At 47.8% G+C, this 20877-nt stretch overlaps 1 protein-coding gene and 1 non-coding gene across 6 annotated transcripts in view; one reads left to right on the top strand and one right to left on the bottom strand.

The window, feature by feature from the left end:
• Window positions 1-20877, bottom strand: part of ALPL (alkaline phosphatase, biomineralization associated) — a 57372-nt gene that overhangs the window by 19319 nt on the left and 17176 nt on the right. The window contains exons 1-4 of one of the 5 annotated variants that reach the window (XM_060015680.1): window positions 9230-9427; window positions 7577-7705; window positions 7012-7200; window positions 196-359 (exon numbers count right to left, since the gene is read on the bottom strand). In XM_060015680.1, coding sequence (XP_059871663.1) covers window positions 196-256 — 61 coding nt within the window. In that variant the 5' untranslated portion in view covers window positions 257-359; window positions 7012-7200; window positions 7577-7705; window positions 9230-9427. Of the gene's footprint in view, window positions 1-195; window positions 360-7011; window positions 7201-7576; window positions 7706-9229; window positions 9428-20877 lie in introns of those variants that run through there. The other 4 variants (XM_060015687.1, XM_060015693.1, XM_060015673.1 and 1 more) reach the window with 4 other exon arrangements.
• TRNAR-UCU (transfer RNA arginine (anticodon UCU)) lies at window positions 1591-1665 on the top strand. Its single transcript has one exon. It is a non-coding gene; the product is annotated as a tRNA-Arg (tRNA).

Here is a 20877-nt window from a genome sequence, read left to right as displayed (position 1 = left end):
AGAATAATAAAAAGGGGAAAAGAGTGACCTTTCCAACACTAGCACGTGTAGAGGCTGGGATTTCCTGCTCTGAACATTTGTTTCCAGCTCTTAAATACTTTGGATGGTTCTATGACCCTGAACACAGACACTGCCCTCATCCTATCCTACCTGCACCATGTCTCCCGCTCCCTCCACCCTTGCCCCCAATCCTACCTGGCACTAAGGAGTTGGTAAGGCAGGTGCCAATGGCCAGCACTAAGAATGGTGAAATCATGGTGCACTCCAAGACCTGCTTTTGCTCTGGAGCCCAGAGGTATGATGGATATGGGAGGGAAGGGTGGGCTGCCAGTGGTCAGCAGTTAATTGATGTTCCAATCCTAGAAAAAAAAAAAAAAGACATGAAGGTCACAGCTCCAGAGTTCATTTGTTCATTCCCTTATTTATTCGTTGATTCATTCATTATTCACCTATTACAAGAGACTAGGCATTTCGATGCAAAACCTAGGTGGTCCCTCCCTCAAGAAGCTTCATCACATAAACAGTTGTATAGGCATAAATGAGTTCCATGCTGCAGAGCGGATCCTTCTCCTTTCCCAAGTGAATTCCCACTTTCAATCCACCTGAAGCCCAGAACCCACCAGAGTTCACTTTCTGTGTAGTGCTTCTCAAACTGCAGCATGCATCAGAATCTTCTAGAAGGACTGCTGAAACAGATTCCAGTACCCTCCACCCCTCGCCCAGAGACTCCAGCTGCATTTCTAACAAGCTCCCAGGTGCTGCAGCTACTGCTGCTGCTGGTTCGTGGACCCCACTTTGAGAAGCACTGTTCTAGAACATCAGCCTTTAGCCTTGAATTACCCATGTCCCAAGCACATCAGAGACAAAACCAAGAGTCCACCTTTTCCTACAGGGACACCTACATTTGCTGTTACAGGACAACTGTATTTGCTACGTTCTACAGCTTGTAGATATGGCGAGAGATATAAAAACCATAGGAGGGACATACAGGAAAAGATTGTCTTATAAGTGTGGCCATTTCTGGGCAGTGACATTTTAGATGACTCATTATTTTTTCATTGTCTTTTTTGCATTTTCCAAATTTTCCTTCTGTGTTGAGATGTTACCTTTATAATTTTTTTAAAAAATGTTATTAAAAAAAAAAACTGGAAGGAGATACACCAAAATGTTAACTGGTTTTCTCTGGGCAGTAGGACTGTGAATGATTATTTCTTCTTTAATTTTTTTTTTGAATTTTCCAAATTGCCTAAAATGAGCATGTATTAATGGCCTAAGAATGTTTTTAAACTGTGGTCATCCCGTTAGGATCACATGGGATAATCCCATTGGCAGCTGCGAAATGTAAATACTAACCATGTTGTGTATAAATGTTACTGGAAGATGAGGAATTTTAAATGGTAAGAGTTTCACTGGGAAATAATGTTATTATTTCCACCAAAATCAAGAGAAAAATGATCATTTCATTTGTTGTGGGAAATGGCAGTGACACAAAACATTCTACCATTAGACAGAGTGGGTTGTTAGGTAAGAAACCACTCTAACTGGAAAAAGGGCTTTTGATTCAACCTTAAAAATGTGCATGGAGGGAATTCCCTGATGGTCCAGTGGTTAAGACTCTGCACTTCTACTGCAGGGGGGGCACGGGTTCGATCCCTGGTTGGGGAACTAAGATCCCACATGCCACGAGGTACGGCCAAAAAAAAATTTTTTTAAGTGCACTCCGGTGCTTTTCTACTGCGTTCCTTGTCCACCTGGCTCCTTAAAAACCTGGCTTGGGGCAGGGACAGGTGGCGGGAAGGAAAGCACAGGAATTGAAAGGAAATACCTTTCATCTAACGTCTAACAGCATTTAACTCTGAGTGGTGGGATTTCAGACGACTTCTAATTCTTTAAGTCTACTTTAGTTTCCAAACATTACTAGAGTAAATTCTAACATCAGAAAAAAAGTTATTAAATTGATATACAATATCAGTACAATCACTGCATGTACCTCTCTGTTTTGAAAGTAATTCCTTCCTGGTCCATCTCACCTACCACACTGGGAGCTTCTAAGAGCAGAGACTTTGCCTTGTTCGTTTCCACTCCAGTGCTTGGCATAGGAAGTATTTACATCATCAGTTGAAAGTCAGTGCTCTAAGAAGTGGAGGTAGGGAGGAATCACCCCCAAATCCTCCCTTTGTGTGTGAAGAAAAGTCCAAGTGTTGGCAAGGAATTGGGACTACCAGAGTATCTGTTCACTGCTGGTAGAGTGTAGATTGGTACAACCACTTTGGAAAACTGACAGTACTACCAAGGTGACACCATACACATGCCCTCTGACCCATTTAACTTCAACAGAAATGTACATGTGTTCACCAAAAGAATATATAAGAATGTTCATATCAGCCCTGTTCATAATGGCTTCAAAACTCTGTCCAACTTCAGCAGGATGGATAAATCCATTGTATGGGTTCACAAGAAGGTAATCCACACACAACAATGAGAATGAATAATTGAGAACTCTATACACCAACATGGATGAATCCTGCAAAGGTGAGGCTGAGTGAAGGAAGCTGACTCGAGAGTATATATAGTGTGATTCTCATGATATAAAGCAGGGGTCGCCAACCCCGGGCCTCGGACCGGTACTGGTCCTCAGCCTGTTAGGAACCAGGCCACACAGCAGGAGGTGAGCGGCGTGCGAGCGAGTGAAGCTTCACCTACTGCTCCCCATCGCTCGCATTCCCACCTGAACCATTTCCCCCCCGCCCCGTGAAAAAACTCTTCCACAAAATGGGTCCCTGGTGCCAAAAAGGTTGGGGATCGTTGATATAAAGTATAAAACCCAAGGGGGGGGAGGGGCAATATAGGGGTAGGCGATCAAGAGGTACAAACTACTATGTGTAAAATAAGCTACAGGGCTTCCCTGGTGGTGCCGTGGTTGGGAGTCCGCCTGCCGATGCAGGGGACACGGGTTCGTGCCCCGGTCCGGGAGGATCCCACATGCCGCGGAGCGGCTGGGCCCGTGAGCCATGGCCACTGAGCCTGCGCGTCCGGAGCCTGTGCTCCGCGGCGGGAGAGGCCACAGCAGTGAGAGGCCCGCGTACCGCAAAAAAAAAAAAAAAAAAAAAGTTACAAGGATATATTGTACAACATCGGGAATATTGCCTGTATTTTATAATTATAAATGGAAAATAACCTTTAAAAATTGTGAATCACTATACAGTACACCTGTAACTTACATAATATTGTACATCAACTATATACTTCAATTTAAAAGAATTTTTTAAAAAGTATAAAAACCAACTAAGGGTATTACAAGACAGGATAAAGGCAGAGGGAGAAGGCTGAGTGAGGACAGAAGATTCATAGAAGGAAGGTGCTAAGCGACTGGCTTTGAAGAAAAAGGCCACAAGCCAAAAAATACAGAAGCCTCCAGAAGCTAGAAAGGCAAGGAAGTGGATTCCCTCTGGAGCCTCCCCAGAAGGGAGCGGCCCCACCAGTGTGTTGATTCTCAGCCCCAAAGACGCTCTTGGAGCTCCTGACTTCCAGAACTGAGGATAACTTTGTATTGTTTTAAGTCACTGTGTTTGCGGTCATTTGTTATGGCAGCGACAAGAAAGTGAATATTGAACATTAAAAAAAAAAAAAGGCACTCTGCCTTATATGGGTGGGTTCAATCTGAAAATCCAACATGCTGTCAATTGAGGATATAGACATTTTGCTGTATGTATGTTATACTTCAATAAAATGAAAACACTACTCTCTCAGAGATTATATGAACAATCCCTAAAGGACACTGATAAAATGTTCACCATAATAACTTATGTGGTAGATAGACAGAGCTGTATGAGCTCCTTTGTAGATAGGAAAAACAAGGCTCTGAAAGGAAAAGTGACTCGCCCAAGGTTACGAACAAGCAGGTAGCAGAGCTGAACTCTAACCACTAAGCTGCCACTTACAGAATTAGCAACGAGGTTACCACGGTGACCCTCCAAGGGTGGGGATTCTGGTTCACCAACTACAGGATGAAGGTTCTGAAGTTTAACACATGGATAGATTCGTGGATATGGATATCCACCACAATCAGGATAGAGAACAGTTCTGCCAGCCCAAAAAACTCTCTTGTGCTTTCGCTTTGTAGTCAGAAGCTGCCCATGCCTGTACCTGGCAGCCACAGGTCTATTCTCCATCACTATAGCTTTTTTTTTTAACTAATTAATTTATTTTATTTATTTATTTTTGGCTGCGTTGGGTTCGTTGCTATGAGTGGGCTTTCTCTAGTTGCAGTGAGTGGGGGCTATTCTTTGTTGCGGTGCGCGGGCTTCTCGTTGCAGTGGCTTCTTGTTACGGAGCACAGGCTCTAGGTGCACAGGCTTCAGTAGTTGTGGCATGCAGGCTCAGTCGTTGTGGCACACGGGCTTAGTTGTTCCACTGCATGTGGGATCTTCCCGGACCAGGGCTCGAACCCATGTCCCCTGAATGGGCAGGAGGATTCTTAACCACTGTGCCACCAGGGAAGCCCCATCAGTATAGTTTTGATTGATATTGTATTAAATCTGTGGATCAATATGGGGAAGATTTGCATTTTGACAATATTCAGTCTTCCAATCGTGAACACAGTATGTCTCTCTGTGCGTTTAAATCTTATAGTCTTCATCATACAGATCCTGTTAGATTTATACTGTTGTATTGCACTTTGGGGAAAGCTATTAAAATAGCATTGCTTTTTTTTTCTCTTTTGGCCACGCCGTGCAGCATGTGGGATCTTAGTTCCCCGACCAGGGATCAAACCCCTGCCCCCTACAGTGGAAGTGCAGAGTCTCAACCACTGGACCCCCAGGGAAGCCCCTTTTCTGTTTTGTTTTCTTTTTGGCCGTGCTGCGTAGCTTGCAGGATCTTAGTTCCCTGACTAGGAACTGAACCTGGGTCCTTGCCATCTTCTGTGTAGTCAATCATGTCATTGACAAATAGGGACAGTTTTAGTTCTTCCTATCCAATCTTTATGCCTTTTATTTCTTTTCCTTGCTTTATTGTGCTGGCTAGGACTTCCAGCACCAGGCTGAATAGGAGAGGGAAGAGTGGACATCCTCACCTTGTTCCTAATCTTAGAGGAAAAGCATTCAGCCTTTCAGCATTTGGGGCGGTGTTTTGAGGTGTGAGGTGGAGTAAATTTGGTGGGGAAAATCAGGAACGTGGTTTTGGACATGTTGAGTTTAAGATGAAGTGGAGATGTTAAGCGGACCGTTGCATATAGGCATCTGGCAACCGGGAAAGAGTTCTTGGCTAGAGGTATACACTTGGGAACCCTGGGCATAAAGGTGGCATTTAAAGCCTTAATCAAACTTACAAGATCATTTAAGAAGAGGGAATGGGGGTGTACAGAACTATATGATAAAAGCCCTCAGAAAACCAGGAATTGAAATAATTTTTTTAAATTGATAAAGACTTTATATATCAAAAAAACCCTACAGAACGATCATATTTATTGAAGAAACTTTGGGCATGTTCCCTTTAACACTGGCTTATGATTAGAAGATTTGGGGGCAACCTCTAGGTCCATAACTAGGGGAAGGAAGTTACAAAGAGTGGTGGGGCAATAACTATGTGGCAGTAGTATTAAAACTAGAAGTAAAACAGTAGGATCGGTGGAGTTTAAAAACACAGGATTTCAGTAGTTTGTATGTCAGTGTAAACCACACTCATATACACAACACAGCGTTACTTGCAAGGACACTTATAAATTCAACAACATATTAAATAAAGCATATTAGCATGAAGACCTTTGGAGGGTGGTGGGATTGGTACTGGGGAGCAGGGATGAAGGGGAAAATGAACAAATAAAACAAAAACTGAGCTCATGATAGTACCCCACGTACTGAGGAATATGACTTGTTCAACCCTCTGCACCGCAGGTCCAAAACAAACACATAAATAAGGTCCAAAGCAAACACATAAATAAGGAAAAATAAAAGTGAAGCGTGGCTCCAGGAGGTCTAAAGGGCTCATGCAGCCCTGCACGGTTATTCTCATTTGTCTCTCTTCTCTGCTAGCCCAACACTCTGTGCGAGTAAAGACCATCTCTGACTCCCAACCCCGTGCACATAGAATCAGCTCTGAAAATGCTAACTTAATGAAAAGCTCCATGATTCAGGCTGGAATGCTTTGAATTTTGGCCCCAGAGATGTGGCATTGAGAAGGGCCTGTTCTGGAGACACTCAGGTGCCTTCTCCCATTGCCTCTGCCTGGAAAGGAGAATCTAGGAAACCCTTCAGGAGCCAGAGTCTCCCCTGCTGGCTCCTCTTCACGGCCCCCGTCCCTACTCAGAGGCTCCAGGTCCGCTCTCTGGCAGCCCTAGATGCTGGGCTCTGTGGGGCCCAGCCTGGGGCTGAGGGGCCCCAGCTGCCCACCACCCTCTGCCAATGCTCCACCAGTTCATAATGGAGCCTCCGGGTGTGTGCCAGCCCCATCGCTCCCCACCTCTCAGCCGAACCATCTCTGCCAGGCTCCCAGCTACGTGCCCTAACTATTCATGACAAGTGTGCAGAAGCCCTGGCTGCGCTCTGGCCTTGGAGGAGAAACAGCCACTTGGCAGGTCAGGGGAGGGAGCGGAGGCTGGGCCTTGCCCCTGGGGACTGACTCAGCATCCTGGGACAGAGGGCACTGGAGCCCTTTGGAGCTGGGCAGAAAGCCAGCCCTGGGCTGGGTCTCAAAAGGTCGAGGACAAATGACAGAACCATAGGACTGATAAGAATCACTACCACTTCTTGGGCATCTCACTTGATCCTCACAAGTGTTATTAACTCCTGTTTTACCGTTTAGGAAACTGAGCAAAGGATCTCAGCTCGTCCATGGCCAAGTGCAATTCGATCCCAAGCTGACTCAACCTCTCTGGGCCTCAGTTTCCCCACCACGGAGAGGGAGAGAGACCGGCGCCCACCTTTCCACTATCCCTCAAGAGCAAACAGAAGCCAAATGAACTTAGGGCGGGAGATCTGGCAGAGGAAGGAGTCGGGCCGGGGTGAGTTCTACCTGAGCGGCCTGGCCAGGCGGCAGGTGAAGAAGCAGACCAGGCTCAAGGTCAGCGCCAGGAGGAGAAGGCTGAGGACCGCTGTGAGGACCACGTCCATGGTGGGGGCCGGGAGGGCCATCTTGGGTGAAGAGAGCCCCACGGAGTAGCCAGCACAACCTGTAACACCTAGTCACAGTAGCCTTGGATGTCTGCTCCAAAGCTCTGGGTCAGTGGCGGTGACCTGGCTTTGTTCCCTGGGGTTAATCTTTGGGGCTTAGCCCAGGAGGGGTGAAATGGGAGGGAGGACAGTCCATGGGGCTCCCCTCCCCCAGCCCAGTCCTTCCCCACCTGAAGCTTGTTCATTCCTCTTTGTCCATTTATTCTTTATTCCCAAACATTTACTGAATACTTGCTATGTACCTGGCTCTGTTCTAGGTACTAAGGACTCAGTGCGGAGGAGGACAGACACAGTCTCCCTCAGTGGGGAATGGGAGGGGAGTTGGAGGGGGTCCTGCAACATCAAACGGGCTGCAGCAGCTGCTCGGGGAGGGAGTGCCACTAAAGGTCAGCCCAGGAACATCTCACCTGCAGGGTCAGAGAGAGGGAACATAGAACCGCCCAGCGCCTCCGGCAAGCCTTGCTGGTCGGGACTCTATCCATTCACTGATGGAAGTCATTTATGGCTGCCATAAAGCAGCCTCTGGGTGAAGGGCTCTGGAAGGAGTGTGTGCTGTCAGAGTAGGCTGCAGGTCAGACCCAAGAAGGGACTTCCCCAGAGGGCGGTAGGCCAGGTGCTGGCATAGAGCAAGGCTCAGACCTCCAGCCGCTGCAGACAGCACCCCATCTCGACAAAAAAACAGAGGCGGGAGTGCCTGGGGAGGCTTGGCGTCAGCCCTGCCTGCTGCCAAGCCACTGCATCTTTAGGGCTGTGATGACAAGCCAGCTGTCCCTCTGAGCACCTCCAGCCTCAGCACCTCTGCACACTGCGTTCCCTGGTCTGGAATGTTCCCTGCTGTCCACCCGATAAAGTCCTCCCATCACCCTTCCCCCTTGACCTCAGCTCTGCTGGGCTGTCCTGCAGCCCAGCCCCAGCCCAGGCGGTAGTTACAGTTCCTCCCCAATCTCCCAAAACCCAGCCGCTCAAGACCTTGGTCACGTTTATCAGAGCCAGAGAACCATGGGGTGAGCTCCTGGAGAGCAGGGATCTTGCTCTGTGGATGCTGGCAGCCCCACGGCTGGCAGAGCCGGGTGCACAGCCGGCTGGCCGGGCAGGAATGTGGGTAGGTGGGTGGAAGGGTGGCGGGTCAGTGGTGAGTGACCAAAGAGGCAGCTCGGCAGCAGGAAGCACGCTCTGGAGCCAGGGCTCCAGGCTCAGATCCTGCCTCTGCCCCTCGTGAGCTGAGTAGCTCAGGGCCAGTGACCCCACCCCGGGGCCTCAGGTTTCTCATCTGCAAAGTGGGAGACGAATAAAATCCATAGGGTCCTTGTAAGGATTATATGAGTTAATGCACAGAAAGGCTTAAAACAGGGCCTGGGACACAGTAAGTGGGCAATGAATGTCACCCAGCAGCCATGATCACCGGGCAGGGGAGGATGGGGTGAGGGGTAAGTGGGCAGGTGAGGGGCTGGAGCTGAGAAGGGACAGACCCTTCTCTGCCCACTCGGCCAGCAGCCATTTACCCTTGTGCTCATCACAGGCCTGCCCACCTGGAAGGCCCACAAGGTCTTTCCAGCTCCAAGGCTCTAGAAACCAAAAAGCTTACCTGGCTGCTATGCACCTCCACTTGGGGGAGGGGTTAATTAGGGGTGGAGGTTCCAGTTCCTATACTCAAGGGGCGCTATGTTTCCTGAGAGGACCAGATTTTCTGTCTGCCTCTCTCTCTCACACACAAACATCCCACCAGGAGGCCAGATGCCTTCTCTTCCTCTTGAAGGAGAAAGAGAAAGAGACCACCTAGGGTCAGCCGGGAAGCTTCCATGGAGTGGGTGGGAGGAGAGCCAGGCGGGAAGGATGGTAGGGTTGAGATGAACAGAGAGAGAAACAGTGCTCTCTACAGGAGAACCTGAACGTGCAAAGGCAAGGAGGTAGGAATGAAGTACTTAGAGGTCGGGGAGAAAGGCAGGAGCCGACAGCTGGTGACAGAGGACAGAGAGGCAGCCGGGACCAACCACAAAGGGCTTCGCTCCCTGAGCTCAGCCTGGTCAAGAGCGGGCGCTTGGCGTCCCCGCCTGACTTACACGTCTCTTGCCAGCCCATTTCACAGGTGAGGACTTTGCAGCTCAGATGGTCTGCCCCTCGCCCAAGGCCACACGGCAGAGCTGGAATCGGAAGCCTCAGCGTCTGGGTTCCAGAGCTAAAGATCTTTCTGTGGCTTCCTGGGGTGCCTGGCCGGTCTGGATGCCACAGACTGGCTCTGTGGGCAGAGGACTGGAGCCAGTCAAGGTTCATCTGGTGGGAGGAGAGCTGGCAGCAGGGAGGCGGGGGAGGGAGATGGCAGGGCCCAGAGGCACCGTGCCTGGGGTGGCTGGAGCGCCCGGGCAGAGGGGTGTCAGGGATGGCTGTTCCACGTGCACACAGGCTCCCACCATCCCACGCAGAGGACATGTTCTGTCCCAGGCCACCTTGCTCTGAGCCAAGCCTGGGAGCTGAGTGGTGGGATCGGGGGAAGGAGCATGTGCTGTGTTTGTCATCCCCTGCACTCTGGTACCTCACCCAGCACTCCTGCAGTGGGAGCCCCTCTGGTACCAGGAGACGTCGCCATCACAGTGGAAAAGGAAGGCACAGAGAGGGTATACAACCTGCCCAGGGTCACACAGCAATCATCAGCAGGGATAAGTCTCCCCACTAACCAGCTAAGATTTGGGAGGCTATTACCAGAAGCACAAGGCAGTCTGTGAGGCATAGCATGGATACCAACGTCTTGGAATTCCGGGAATCAGTGATTTCTGTCAACTGAAAAGAACATTTCAAACTGAGGCTACTCTAGAGAAACCCTTACTTTATATACTTTGTCGCTGTATTTGTAATAATAATAGCATACCTTTCATCATGTGCCAGACATTGTTCTAAACACTTTACCTACATTAACTCATTCAATCTCCACAACAACCTACTAGGTAGGCACTATTATTATGCCCATTGTACAGGTAACAAACAGAAGCACAGAGAGATCGTGCTTGCTCAAGGTCACACAGCCAGTAAGTGACCAAGCCAGAATTCAGCGTCACCTGTAGATGTTTCTGTCTCCCAGGGCCAAGTATAAACTCCTGAAGCAGTCAGTAAGACTGAAGACAAACCACACTTGTTCCATCTGCAATATGTACATTATATGTTTGTAGATGAACGGAATACACACACCTATCATTTGACTTATACACTCTTCCCAGATGTCATTTTATTGCATGTGCATCACAGCCCCCTCAGGGAGGGCTTCTTATCCCCACTTTATGGAAGACAGGTGAGGTGACTTGCCCCAGGTCACATAGCACGAGAGTGGCCAAGGACTGACTGAGTCCAAGTCCTTGATCACAGGTGGTCTGCCCTGCGGTGTGCAGCAGAGACGGGGGGCGGCGTGGGGAAGACCTCGGCTGGAGACCTGGCTCCACCCCTGGACAGGCCAGTGACCCTGGACACACCCCTCCTCCCCCACAATCTCCTACTTCAGCTGGTCCCCATGCAGGACCCTGGACCACCGTGGCTCTTCCCCCCTCCCTGCCCCCGATGCCCCATGTGCTCTGGCCGCCTTCCCCTAGGAGATGAAACCTCCATTCCATAGACAGCCCCACACAGGCCCTGTAAGAAGAGGCTGAGGCGGCTCTGGACTTCAGGGAAATAGGCCATGAACTTGTAACCTTCTGAGTGGCGGCCAACACAAGCAGTATCCCTGGGTGGCAAGTGCCCGGTTTCTCGAATGCCCAGCTTGCGTCAGAACAGGGAGTACACAGATGTTCCCAGAGACAGGTCTCACTGCCCTGGGCGCATGGTAACAGCGCTCCTCGTATTCCCAGAGAACCTTCCAGCTGGTAGAGGCTCCTGGCACTATTACATTTGACATCCATGGTGACCCTGGGAGGTACAGGGCAGGGATGCACCCCAACCTCCAGGCAGGAAACATGGACCCACAGAGGTGAGGGTCTCACCCAAGGGCGCACAGCTGAGCAGAGCCCCCAGATTGCTTACTGGCTTTATGACCTTGGGCACATCACTTCCCCTTTCTGGGCCTCAGTTTCCTCACTGGTCCAATGGGGATAATCACAGAGAGTGCCTATATCACTGTGCTATTATAAGAAGGATAATTGCACCATAAACAATGAGATCAAGGCCCAGGGCTTGGCCCATATTAAACACTCAAAATAAATGTTAGCTAGTAGTAAAGGTGATAACGAGTGTGCCAGGCACTGTTCTAAGTGCTTTCCAGGCATTCCTTCATCTACTCCTCACAACACCATGTGGTAGGTGCTATCATTGCTCCCACTGCACAGAGAAGTTAAGTAACTTGGCCAGGGTCACACAGCTATTAACAGGACACTATGAAGGGGGAAAAGGAGAAACTCAGAATGAATGAAGCCCCTATTATGTACTGGGAGCTTTTTGTTCAGCCTTCTAAGAAACCAGTCATGTGGGAATTATCAGCCTGGGTCAGAAGAGAAAACTGAGGCTCAGAAGGGAGAGGGAAGTGCGGGGTCACACAGCAACCATGTGGGAGAGCTGGGATGCAGGCCAGGCCTGACTGGCTCCGTATTCAGTGTGCTGGCTCCCCCATCTCAGTCACACGCCAGAACAGCTTCCATCATGGTCACCATTATGGGTAGCAGACCCCAATGCCTTGGCCACCCCCGGTACAGGGAGCCCCACGTCAGCGTGTCACGTGACCTCCCTCTGCCTGTGTGGCAGTGTGCGTGTGTGAGTTTGTGTGCACGTGTATGCGCGCGCATGCCGGGGTCCTGGCAGTGAGCGAGGCAGGGCTCCCATTGTGTGTGTGCCCAGCCCGGTGACCAGTCCTCACATCAGGCTGTTCCCTCTGCCCACAGACCAGCTCCTCCTGGGCTTTCACATGATTGCAGCTTCCTGGGGACCTCTCATATCTGGAACGGGCGCTCCCTCTGTAAAGGGAGGGCCTTCAGTCACACTGGCTCCCTCCCGCCCAGGTCAGCCCCTCTGGGTTTATAATTTTACACAAAGAGGCTGAGGTGGCTGGGGGCAGCTCGGGGTTACAAGTCAGAGTCCTGGCCAGTTGCTCAAGGGCTGTTTTCTCATCTGCAAAGCAGTGATAATAAGTGCCATTCTGCTTCCAATATTGGCTTCTTAGGAGGGAAGGAACTTTGCAAACTGTAAAGTGCTATGCAGATGTTTCTGTGGCTTTCTGTTGTTTCCCCTTCTGATGACTGTAGTAGATACGTGCTATAATTTTTGGCCACCCAGAATCCATTCCCCTTTCCTAACAACACCACAAAGTTTCCTTGGGAAGTGGCGCTCCCTTTTCCAGCCAGCTGGTTTGGGTAGGGCTGATCCCACCTCCAGCGGCTCCAGGTGGGTCCTGACTGACTGACTTAAGCTCAAGGCTCTCTCCACCTGGATGGTGTGTTGTGAGGGAGTGGGGCGATGGGAGGGGCACTGTGTGCAGCCTGAAGATAAGGCAAGCTCTCAGAAGGTGGAGTAGAGAAATGCAGAGAATCTGAGTCTTTGATGATGCTGCTTGAGCCCCTGGATGCAGCCACGCCTGAAGCCTGATTCTGAACATTCAAGTTACAGGAGCTAATTAATTCCCCATATTGCTTACCTTGGATTTTCTGTTACTTGGAACACAGAGTCTGACCTCAGAACTCCAGTTCAGCCTGTTTTTCTCAGCCCCTTACATTGTAAGCAACCACATCATGTCACTCATCTAGTTGCTTCTACCAAAGGAAAAATCTTGCAAACAAGCTAAAGATGGGTCAATAAGTTTCGAGTGCATGGTAAAATGAGGCCAACCAATACAAGCTTGGTTTTCTTCTTGGAATCTATAAACTTGTAGAGTTGTAGGAGGTCCTTGGGCAGGATTTGCCTAAAAGCCCTGCTGTGTGCAGGACTCGGACCCTCCCCTTCCAAGGTCGTTGTCAGTTGAGTTTAACAACTCTTTGACCACTAGGTTCCAAGTGTCTACTGTGTGGCTGGCCCTGCACTAAGGGCCGCAGGTACAACTTCTGCCTTGTAGGCCCTTCAGTCTAGTGATGATTGGTCACAATACACATTTTTAGTGTATTTTACACAAAGCCCTAGGAGGCTGGCATACAGGGGGGAAACTGCTACACCCATTTCACAAGAGGAGGAAACAGAGACTCAGAGAGGTGCAGTGATTTGCCGAACATCCCTCTGGTAAAGAGGGGCAGGGCTAGGCCATAACCCCGGATCTGCCTGCCTCCAAACCCAGTGCTTTTTCTTCTAGCCTTTGTGGTGGCAGGGATGGCACTGGGACTGACATTTCTTTGAGGTAGTCTGTTCCACTTAGGTGCCATCAGAATGGTTTAAAAAGCTAAAGAAAGCAGGGAAGCCAAGTATCATGGGCTTCCTGTTTGCCCCAAGAGTCTTGGCTCCATGAGAAGCCCCAGTACTCAGGCCCATCCAGCTTTACTCTCCTAAAGGACTCACCTCCTACAGGCTGTGGCCAGAGACGGCCCAGCCACAACCTTAAAATCCAGGCCCCTGTTGCTTTCATGGGCAGCCCTTGGCACCCCAAGTGAGCTGTCCTGGCTTCTCTCGTGCCTCTGTCCTGCATCTCTAAGATCCAACTGACACGGCCTCAACATCCCCTATCCCCTAGGGTCTTCCCTATATGTTATTCAACCAACACTCATATGACCTCTGTTTATTGGGCACCTACTATATGCCAGGGGCTGTTCTAGGTGCTCAAATCCCTGCTGGTGGGGTGAGCAGACAATAAGAAAGTAAGTAAAATCAATAGGATGCCAGGTAGTGGTAAGTGAGATGGAGGAAAAGAAGTTGGGGAGGAGAGGTGGTATTTGCAGTTTTAAATAGACAGATCAGAGAAGGTCTCACCACGAAGTCATCTCACTGGAGGCTTGCAATAATCCCACGCAGGCAAGAATGTGATTCCCAAACTGCAGATACGGAAACTGAGGCTTCAGGATTAAATCGAGCCTACACATGCCAATCTAATCAGCTGTGGAGCTGAGGTTCTGGTGCAGGGCTACTGCTGCTCCCCCACGTACCCTCTCCCCTACCAAATGGTACTAGCAGCCCTTTTGCAGGCTCTGAGAGGTAAAGCCACGTATCCGGACCAGCAAGAGTACAGGGCGGGGCTGGAGTCAGCCCTAGTGCCACCCTCTGGAACTGCCTCTTAGCAAGACCTACATCTGCTTCCACAGGCCTCGCTCTTCAGCTTCAGCTCTGGGCTTGCTGAATCTCAGTCCTCCTCTTTGCTGACTCCGTGTCCTCCAAGACCACTGCTCTCTTTCCCAGAGCCCCTTTGGCTCTCTATCCCAGGTCACATGAGACGCTAATCGTCCAACCCACCCTTGTTCTGCCTCCTCAATTAACTTCTGGCCCATCATTAAATCTGCATTTGCATGAAACCTACAAAATACATCTTGTGGACGGCCTAGGCGCGCAGACAGCTGGCGTACATGTGTAACGGGGAGGGGGAGTTTCTCACCAAGCTTTTCCATCTGGATTTGTTCAGTAATCTCCCAAAACCCCAGACTAATCTTTCTGAACACTGTGGCATAGTGGAAAGGCCTTGACCATGGAGGAGCTGGATATCGGGTTAAGTCCTGGCTGTGTAGCTTTGAAAGTGACTTTATGTTTGGGGCCGCAGGATCCTTATCCATAAAACAGGGTTACAGATCCTCATTCTGCAAGGTTGTTTTAAAGATAAAATGCAGGGACTTCCCTGGTGGCGCAGTGGTTAAGAATCCGCCTGCCAATGCAGGGGACACGGGTTTGATCCCGGTTCCGGGAAGATCCCACATGCCGCGGAGCAACTAAGCCCATGCGCCACAACTACTTAGCCTGTGCTCTAGAGCTCACGAGCCACAACTACTGAGCCTGAGTGCCACAACTACTGAAGCCCGCACGCCTAGAGCCTGTGCTCCACAACAACGAGAAGCCACCGCAATGAGAAACCCTCACTGCAACGAAGAGTAGCCCCAGCTCGCCACAACTAGAGAAAGCCTGCGCGCAGCAACAGAGACCCAACACAGCCAAAAAAAAAAAAAAAGATAAAAGGCAAAAGAGAGTATCTGTTAAGGAATAAAATTTGGTAGAATTTAAAAAAGCATTTAGATAGAGCCTGGCAGACAAACATCAAGATTTTGTTGAATGGAATGGAGAAGTCTGTATAATGGTGAACAACCACCAACAGCACAACAACAGCTGCATTTATTGTGCTCCTACACTTGGAGGTAGGCACCCTTAATATCAACATTATTTTACAGAAGAGGGGAAAAAAAAGCACAGGGAGGCTCAGTAACTTGCCTATGGTCACACAGCAGGCAAGTGACAGAGATGGGATTATGAACCCAAATTGTCCAACCCCAAAGTATAAGCTGTTAACCATTATGCTAGGTTAGTAAATGAGCTTGAAACACAGCGATTAAGTCCAGAACTTTCTTCTTTTTTTTTTTTTTTGCCATACGCGGGCCTTTCACCGCTGTGGCCTCTCCCGCCGCGGAGCACAGGCTCCGGATGCGCAGGCTCAGCGGCCATGGCTCACGGGCCCAGCCGCTCTGCGGCATGTGGGATCCTCCCGGACCGGGGCACAAACCCGTGTCCCCTGCACCGGCAGGCGGCCTCTCAACCACTGCGCCACCAGGGAAGCCCAGAACCTTCATTCTTAACCACTGTACCAGCTTGTCAGAGCTGAAAGGGGTTCTAGGACTAATCTAACCCAGCACTCTCATTTTTTTCCCAGCAGGAGCCGAAGGTCCAGAGAGGTAGTGTGACTTTCCCAAAGTCACACAGTCAGTTAGTTGAAGAATAGGACAAGCACCCTGGTTTCCTAACTCTTGAACCCCATGCCATCACTGAGTATCACAATGACCGTGAGAGGCCTTCAGGGAAGGAGTCTCGAGGATGTACCAGAATTTTTCCAGCAGAAGTGTAGGGAAGGCAGACTAATCAGAGGGAAGAGCCCATGCAAAGGTCTGGCGGCCATGAAAGTCTTTTTTTGGAGAAGAGTGAGCTGTGAGGTGCATGCAAAGGTTGGGGCTGGAACAGATGATAAGGCTGGTTTTCATATTAAACCATATTTCATATTTCCACATGGTTCTTTTATTGTTTAACACTTTCTCATTCTGTCTTATGTTGCTAATATAGTTCCTTATTTCTTTCGTATGTTTCTAATGTTAATTAAAAATTCTTGGTCTATCTGTTCTAATGTCGCTGACTCCAGCGCTATCTCAAGTCAGTTTGCTGTTTTTCTTTTGAAGCCTCTGTGCTCCAGCTGCTGATACAGTGGGGTTGAGGGTGCTGCACACACCATCCCTAGAAACAGTGAGGGAAGACATACGGCTCCCGGCCCCTCATCCTCAAATCAACACCAGAGTAACAATAGAGCAAAAACGTCACTAAGCCTAGGAAATCCTGGAGAGAAACGGAATCTCCTGGGGAGACGGAAGGGGGTTTTAACTTGGTGTGTGCAGCGCTGGAGGGTGGGAACGCAGCAGCCAGGAGAAGGGGCAGGGCCTAGTCTTTAGCAGGTGGAGAATATTGTAGAAAAGACAATCGGATTTGAGCTCTGCTCTTGCCTCTTTGCATCAAGCCTTCCCCAGCACACCTCCCCACACCCTCTGCCCCAAAACATGCCCACTTGCCCTGGAGCAGTCGAGGCCAGCATTCTCACTTGCACACGCGGGGCCCAGGCAGACGGTCCAAGTATATGGCGGAGTAAAATCAGGGCCGTGCAGCAGGCACCGTGGAATTGCAGAAATCAAGAGGGAACTAATGAGCTGACAGGCCTCCACGGTCACTCCACCACCCCTTCTCTTCTGGACCTGGAGGCTGGTGGATTCTGACCTAGGCAGACAGCCCTCTCCCTTGCTGCTTCTTCCTGGCATCCAGAAAGTGAGGCTCAATCCTGTAGAGTTAGTTACTTGGTGGGGGGGGCTGGGGGTGAGGGTCGTGATGACAAACCCAGGGAGGAACTATGCAGTTCTGACACCTGGGGGCCTCCACTCTGGGACTGTCATCTCCTTGGGCTCATCAGTGCTGACAGAGACCAGGGTCAGGCTTGGATTCTTACCCCAACATGCAGCACCAGACAGAATAGATGAAACCCTCCCACCCCGAGGAATGAGCTCACGGGTTACAGAACAGGGAATCCGAGGAGTACACTGGCTTCAAAAGAAAAACAAACCAATTAGAGATACCACTGGAATTGGCTGTGTTCAACAGATGGACTGAGAATTTTAAAATAAGCATTAGAAACACGCCAAAGAAATAAGGAAAGATATTAGTGAAACAAAACAGAATAAGAGAGTGTTAAAGGACCCAAGTGGAAATATTCTATATGAAAAAACAGTTGAAATAACAAACATAATAGGTAGAATTAACTGCAGAATGGATACTGCAGCTGAGGAATGAAATAGGGAACTGGGATATCAGACGGAGGAATATTTCCAGGAAGAAGCCAGGAAGGATTAAGAAATCGGAAATATGAAAGAAATGGTAAAAGATCTGTTAAAAGTTAAAACAGCAGCCCCAATCTTACTCCATTAATTTGAAATGGATCATAAACCTAATTGTACAAATCTTCTTGTTTGTTTGTTTTTTTGGCCGCAACACACAGCATGTGGGATCTTAGTTCCCCAGCAGTGGAAACGCCGCGGCTTAACCCCTGGACAACCACGGAAGTCCCCATAATCCTAACTATAAAAGCCAGAACCATAAAGCCTCTAGAAGATAACATAAGCAGATATCTTTGTGACTTTGGGGTAAGGCAAGGAGTCCTAACTTCATTAAAAAAAAAATGATAATTTGGACTTCATCAAAATTTTACATTTCTGCTCATCAAAAGATACCATTAAGAAACTGAATACACAAGACACGTAATGGGAAAGAATACGCACACTACACATAGCTCCCAAAGGACTTGTATCCAGTAAATAAAGAATTCCTGGGCTTCCCTGGTGGCGCAGTGGTTGAGAGTCCGCCTGCCGATGCGGGGGACGCGGGTTTGTGCCCCTGTCCGGGAGGATCCCACATGCCGCGGAGCGGCTGCGCCCGTGGGCCGTGGCCGCTGAGCCTGCGCGTCCGGAGCCTGTTGCTCTGCGGCGGGAGAGGCCACGGCAGTGAGAGGCCCGCGTACCGCAAAAAAACAAACAAACAAAAAAAAACGGAAAAAAAAAAAGAATTCCTAAAGTTGCCAATAAAATGATTAACAACCCACACACACACAATGAGCAAGAGATGTATCACTTCAAAATGAAAACACACGAATGACCAATAGTTCATGGTGCTCCACATAATTATCATCAGGTAAATGAAAACTAAACCCGTTTCACACCCACCAGAATGACTAAAACCAAATCAAAATGACTTGCAAAATCAAACATTGGCAAGAATGTAGAAAAACTCATGGTTATGTAATAAAGTACACTGACTTTGGAAAAGAGTTTGGCAGTTAAACCAACATACACTTATCACATTATCCAGCAATTCCACTCCTAAGTATTTGCTCAAAAGAAATGAAAATACACCCAAAGGGCTTCCCTGGCGCAGCGGTTGAGAATCCGCCTGCCAATGCAGGGGACACGGGTTCGAGCCCTCATCCGGGAAGATCCCATGTGCCGTGAAGCAACTAAGCCCATGCACCACAACTGCTGAGCCGGTGTGCCACAACTACTGAAGCTCGGGCACCTAGAGCCCGCGCTCTGCAACAAGAAAAGCCACCACAATGAGAAGCCCGCACACCACAACAAAGAGTAGCCCCGCTCGCTGAAACTAGAAAAAGCCCCTGCGCGGCAATGAAGACTCAACGTAGCCAAAAATAAATAAATTTATTGAAAAAAGAAAGAAAATACACCCAAAGAGTCATACATTAAGTGTTCATAGGAACTTTATTTATAATACCCCCAAACTGGAAACACGCTATTTATTTAATTTTTGGCAGCATGGCATGTGGGATCTTAGTTCCCCGACCAGGGCTTGAAGCCACGCCCCCTGCATTGGAAGCGCGCAGTCTTAACCATTGGACCACCAGGGAAGTCCCGGGAAACAGTTTAAATATTCACTAAGAGATCAATGAATAAACAATGGTGGTATATTAATTCAACGGAAAACCACTTGACTGAAAAAGGAGAGAACTACTGAGGCAACAAACATAGATGAATCTCAAAAACATTATGCTAAGTGAAAGAAGCTAGACATAGAAGAGTATCTGCTGTATGATTCCACTTACACGAAACTCCAGAAAAGACCAATCTAATATATGGTAAAAGAAATCAGAATAATGATTGCAATTTGGGAGGAAAATAAACTGGAAACGGTTGTGAGGGAACTTGCTAGAGAGATAGAAAAATTTTTTTAATCTTATTTTAAAAATTAAAAAAATTTTTTAAATCTTATTTAAAAAAATTTTTTAGTCTTATTTTTTAATCTTATAATTATTATTATTAAAATAATAATCTTATTTTAATCTTATTTTGGGGTTATGGTTACAAGGTAATGTAATTGGTCAAAATACCACATTGAATTGAACACTTAAGATCTGTGCATTTTATTGAATGAAATTATACATCAACCAAAAAAAAGAGAGAGATGGAAATATAAGCACCAACATCTAGATATTAGGAGTCCCACGAGAGGAAAATAAATCAAAAGAAGAGATATTTGAGGAAATAATGAAGACAACCTTGGAACTGAAGAAAAATGATAGATTTCAGTTTGAAAGAATCCCAAATACATCAGACAGGATAGATAATGAAAAACCCACACTCAGAAATATTAGAGTGAATATCAGAAGACACATTCTCAAAGTCTAGAGAAAAACAGATCACTTACAAAGGAATAAGTAACAAATTGAATTGACCGAAGTACCAAAGGAAAAGAATTTGAACTGAGAATTTTATATCCAGCTAAACTGCCATTCAAATGTTAAAGGCTAAAAAAAAACATTCAATGGCTCAGGTTTATACAAAAAGACACCCCCCCAAAAAAAATTTTGAAGTAACTACTTCAGTAATAGAAACAAATTCCACATATGATACTAAAGATATGTGAAAGCTGAGCAAATAACTTAGTAAAGTTTAGTGTTTAAAAAAAATCCCCAGATCAAAGAGAAGAACAAGACAAATATATAATATCTAAACAACTGAGAACTGTAAAACCTAGACAGTTTTAATGTGCTGTCATGGGGGCTCAAAGGCATGTCACTGAAGAGTATAAGGGTTGAAAGGGAAGAGAGAGACCAAAGGGTATAAGAAAGTGCTAATCTTGTCTTTGCAGGGAAGAGCTACAGCTAACAATTCTTTTAAAGTAATAAAATATTAAAATGAAACAGAAAAAGCAAGATAAATTGAAATTAAAAAGTAGGATACACACATACTTTTCAGGAACACTCAAACATTTTAAAAATTAATCACATACCAGACCACAAAACAAGTCTCACATTTTAAATAACAGGTCTTCACATAGTCCACATTCTCTGACCATTAAATTTGAAGTTAGTTTTTAAAAGGACAAACAATTTTCCATACACTTAGAGATTTAAAAATCCCTAAATAACTCATAGATCAAAGAAATGTCATAGTAGAAATTGAACACCACTTAGAACAGAACGATAATAAAACACTATATATCAAAAACTGCAACGCAGCAAAGGAAGTCTAAAAATTAATGAGCTAAGTTTCCATTTAGGAAATTAGAAAAAACAGAAACTCGAAGAAAATAA

Source organism: Delphinus delphis, chromosome 1 (genome assembly GCF_949987515.2).
Source record: "Delphinus delphis chromosome 1, mDelDel1.2, whole genome shotgun sequence".
In the NCBI taxonomy this organism is placed as follows: Eukaryota; Metazoa; Chordata; class Mammalia; order Artiodactyla; family Delphinidae; genus Delphinus; species Delphinus delphis.
This window is presented reverse-complemented; position numbering and strand designations above follow the sequence as displayed.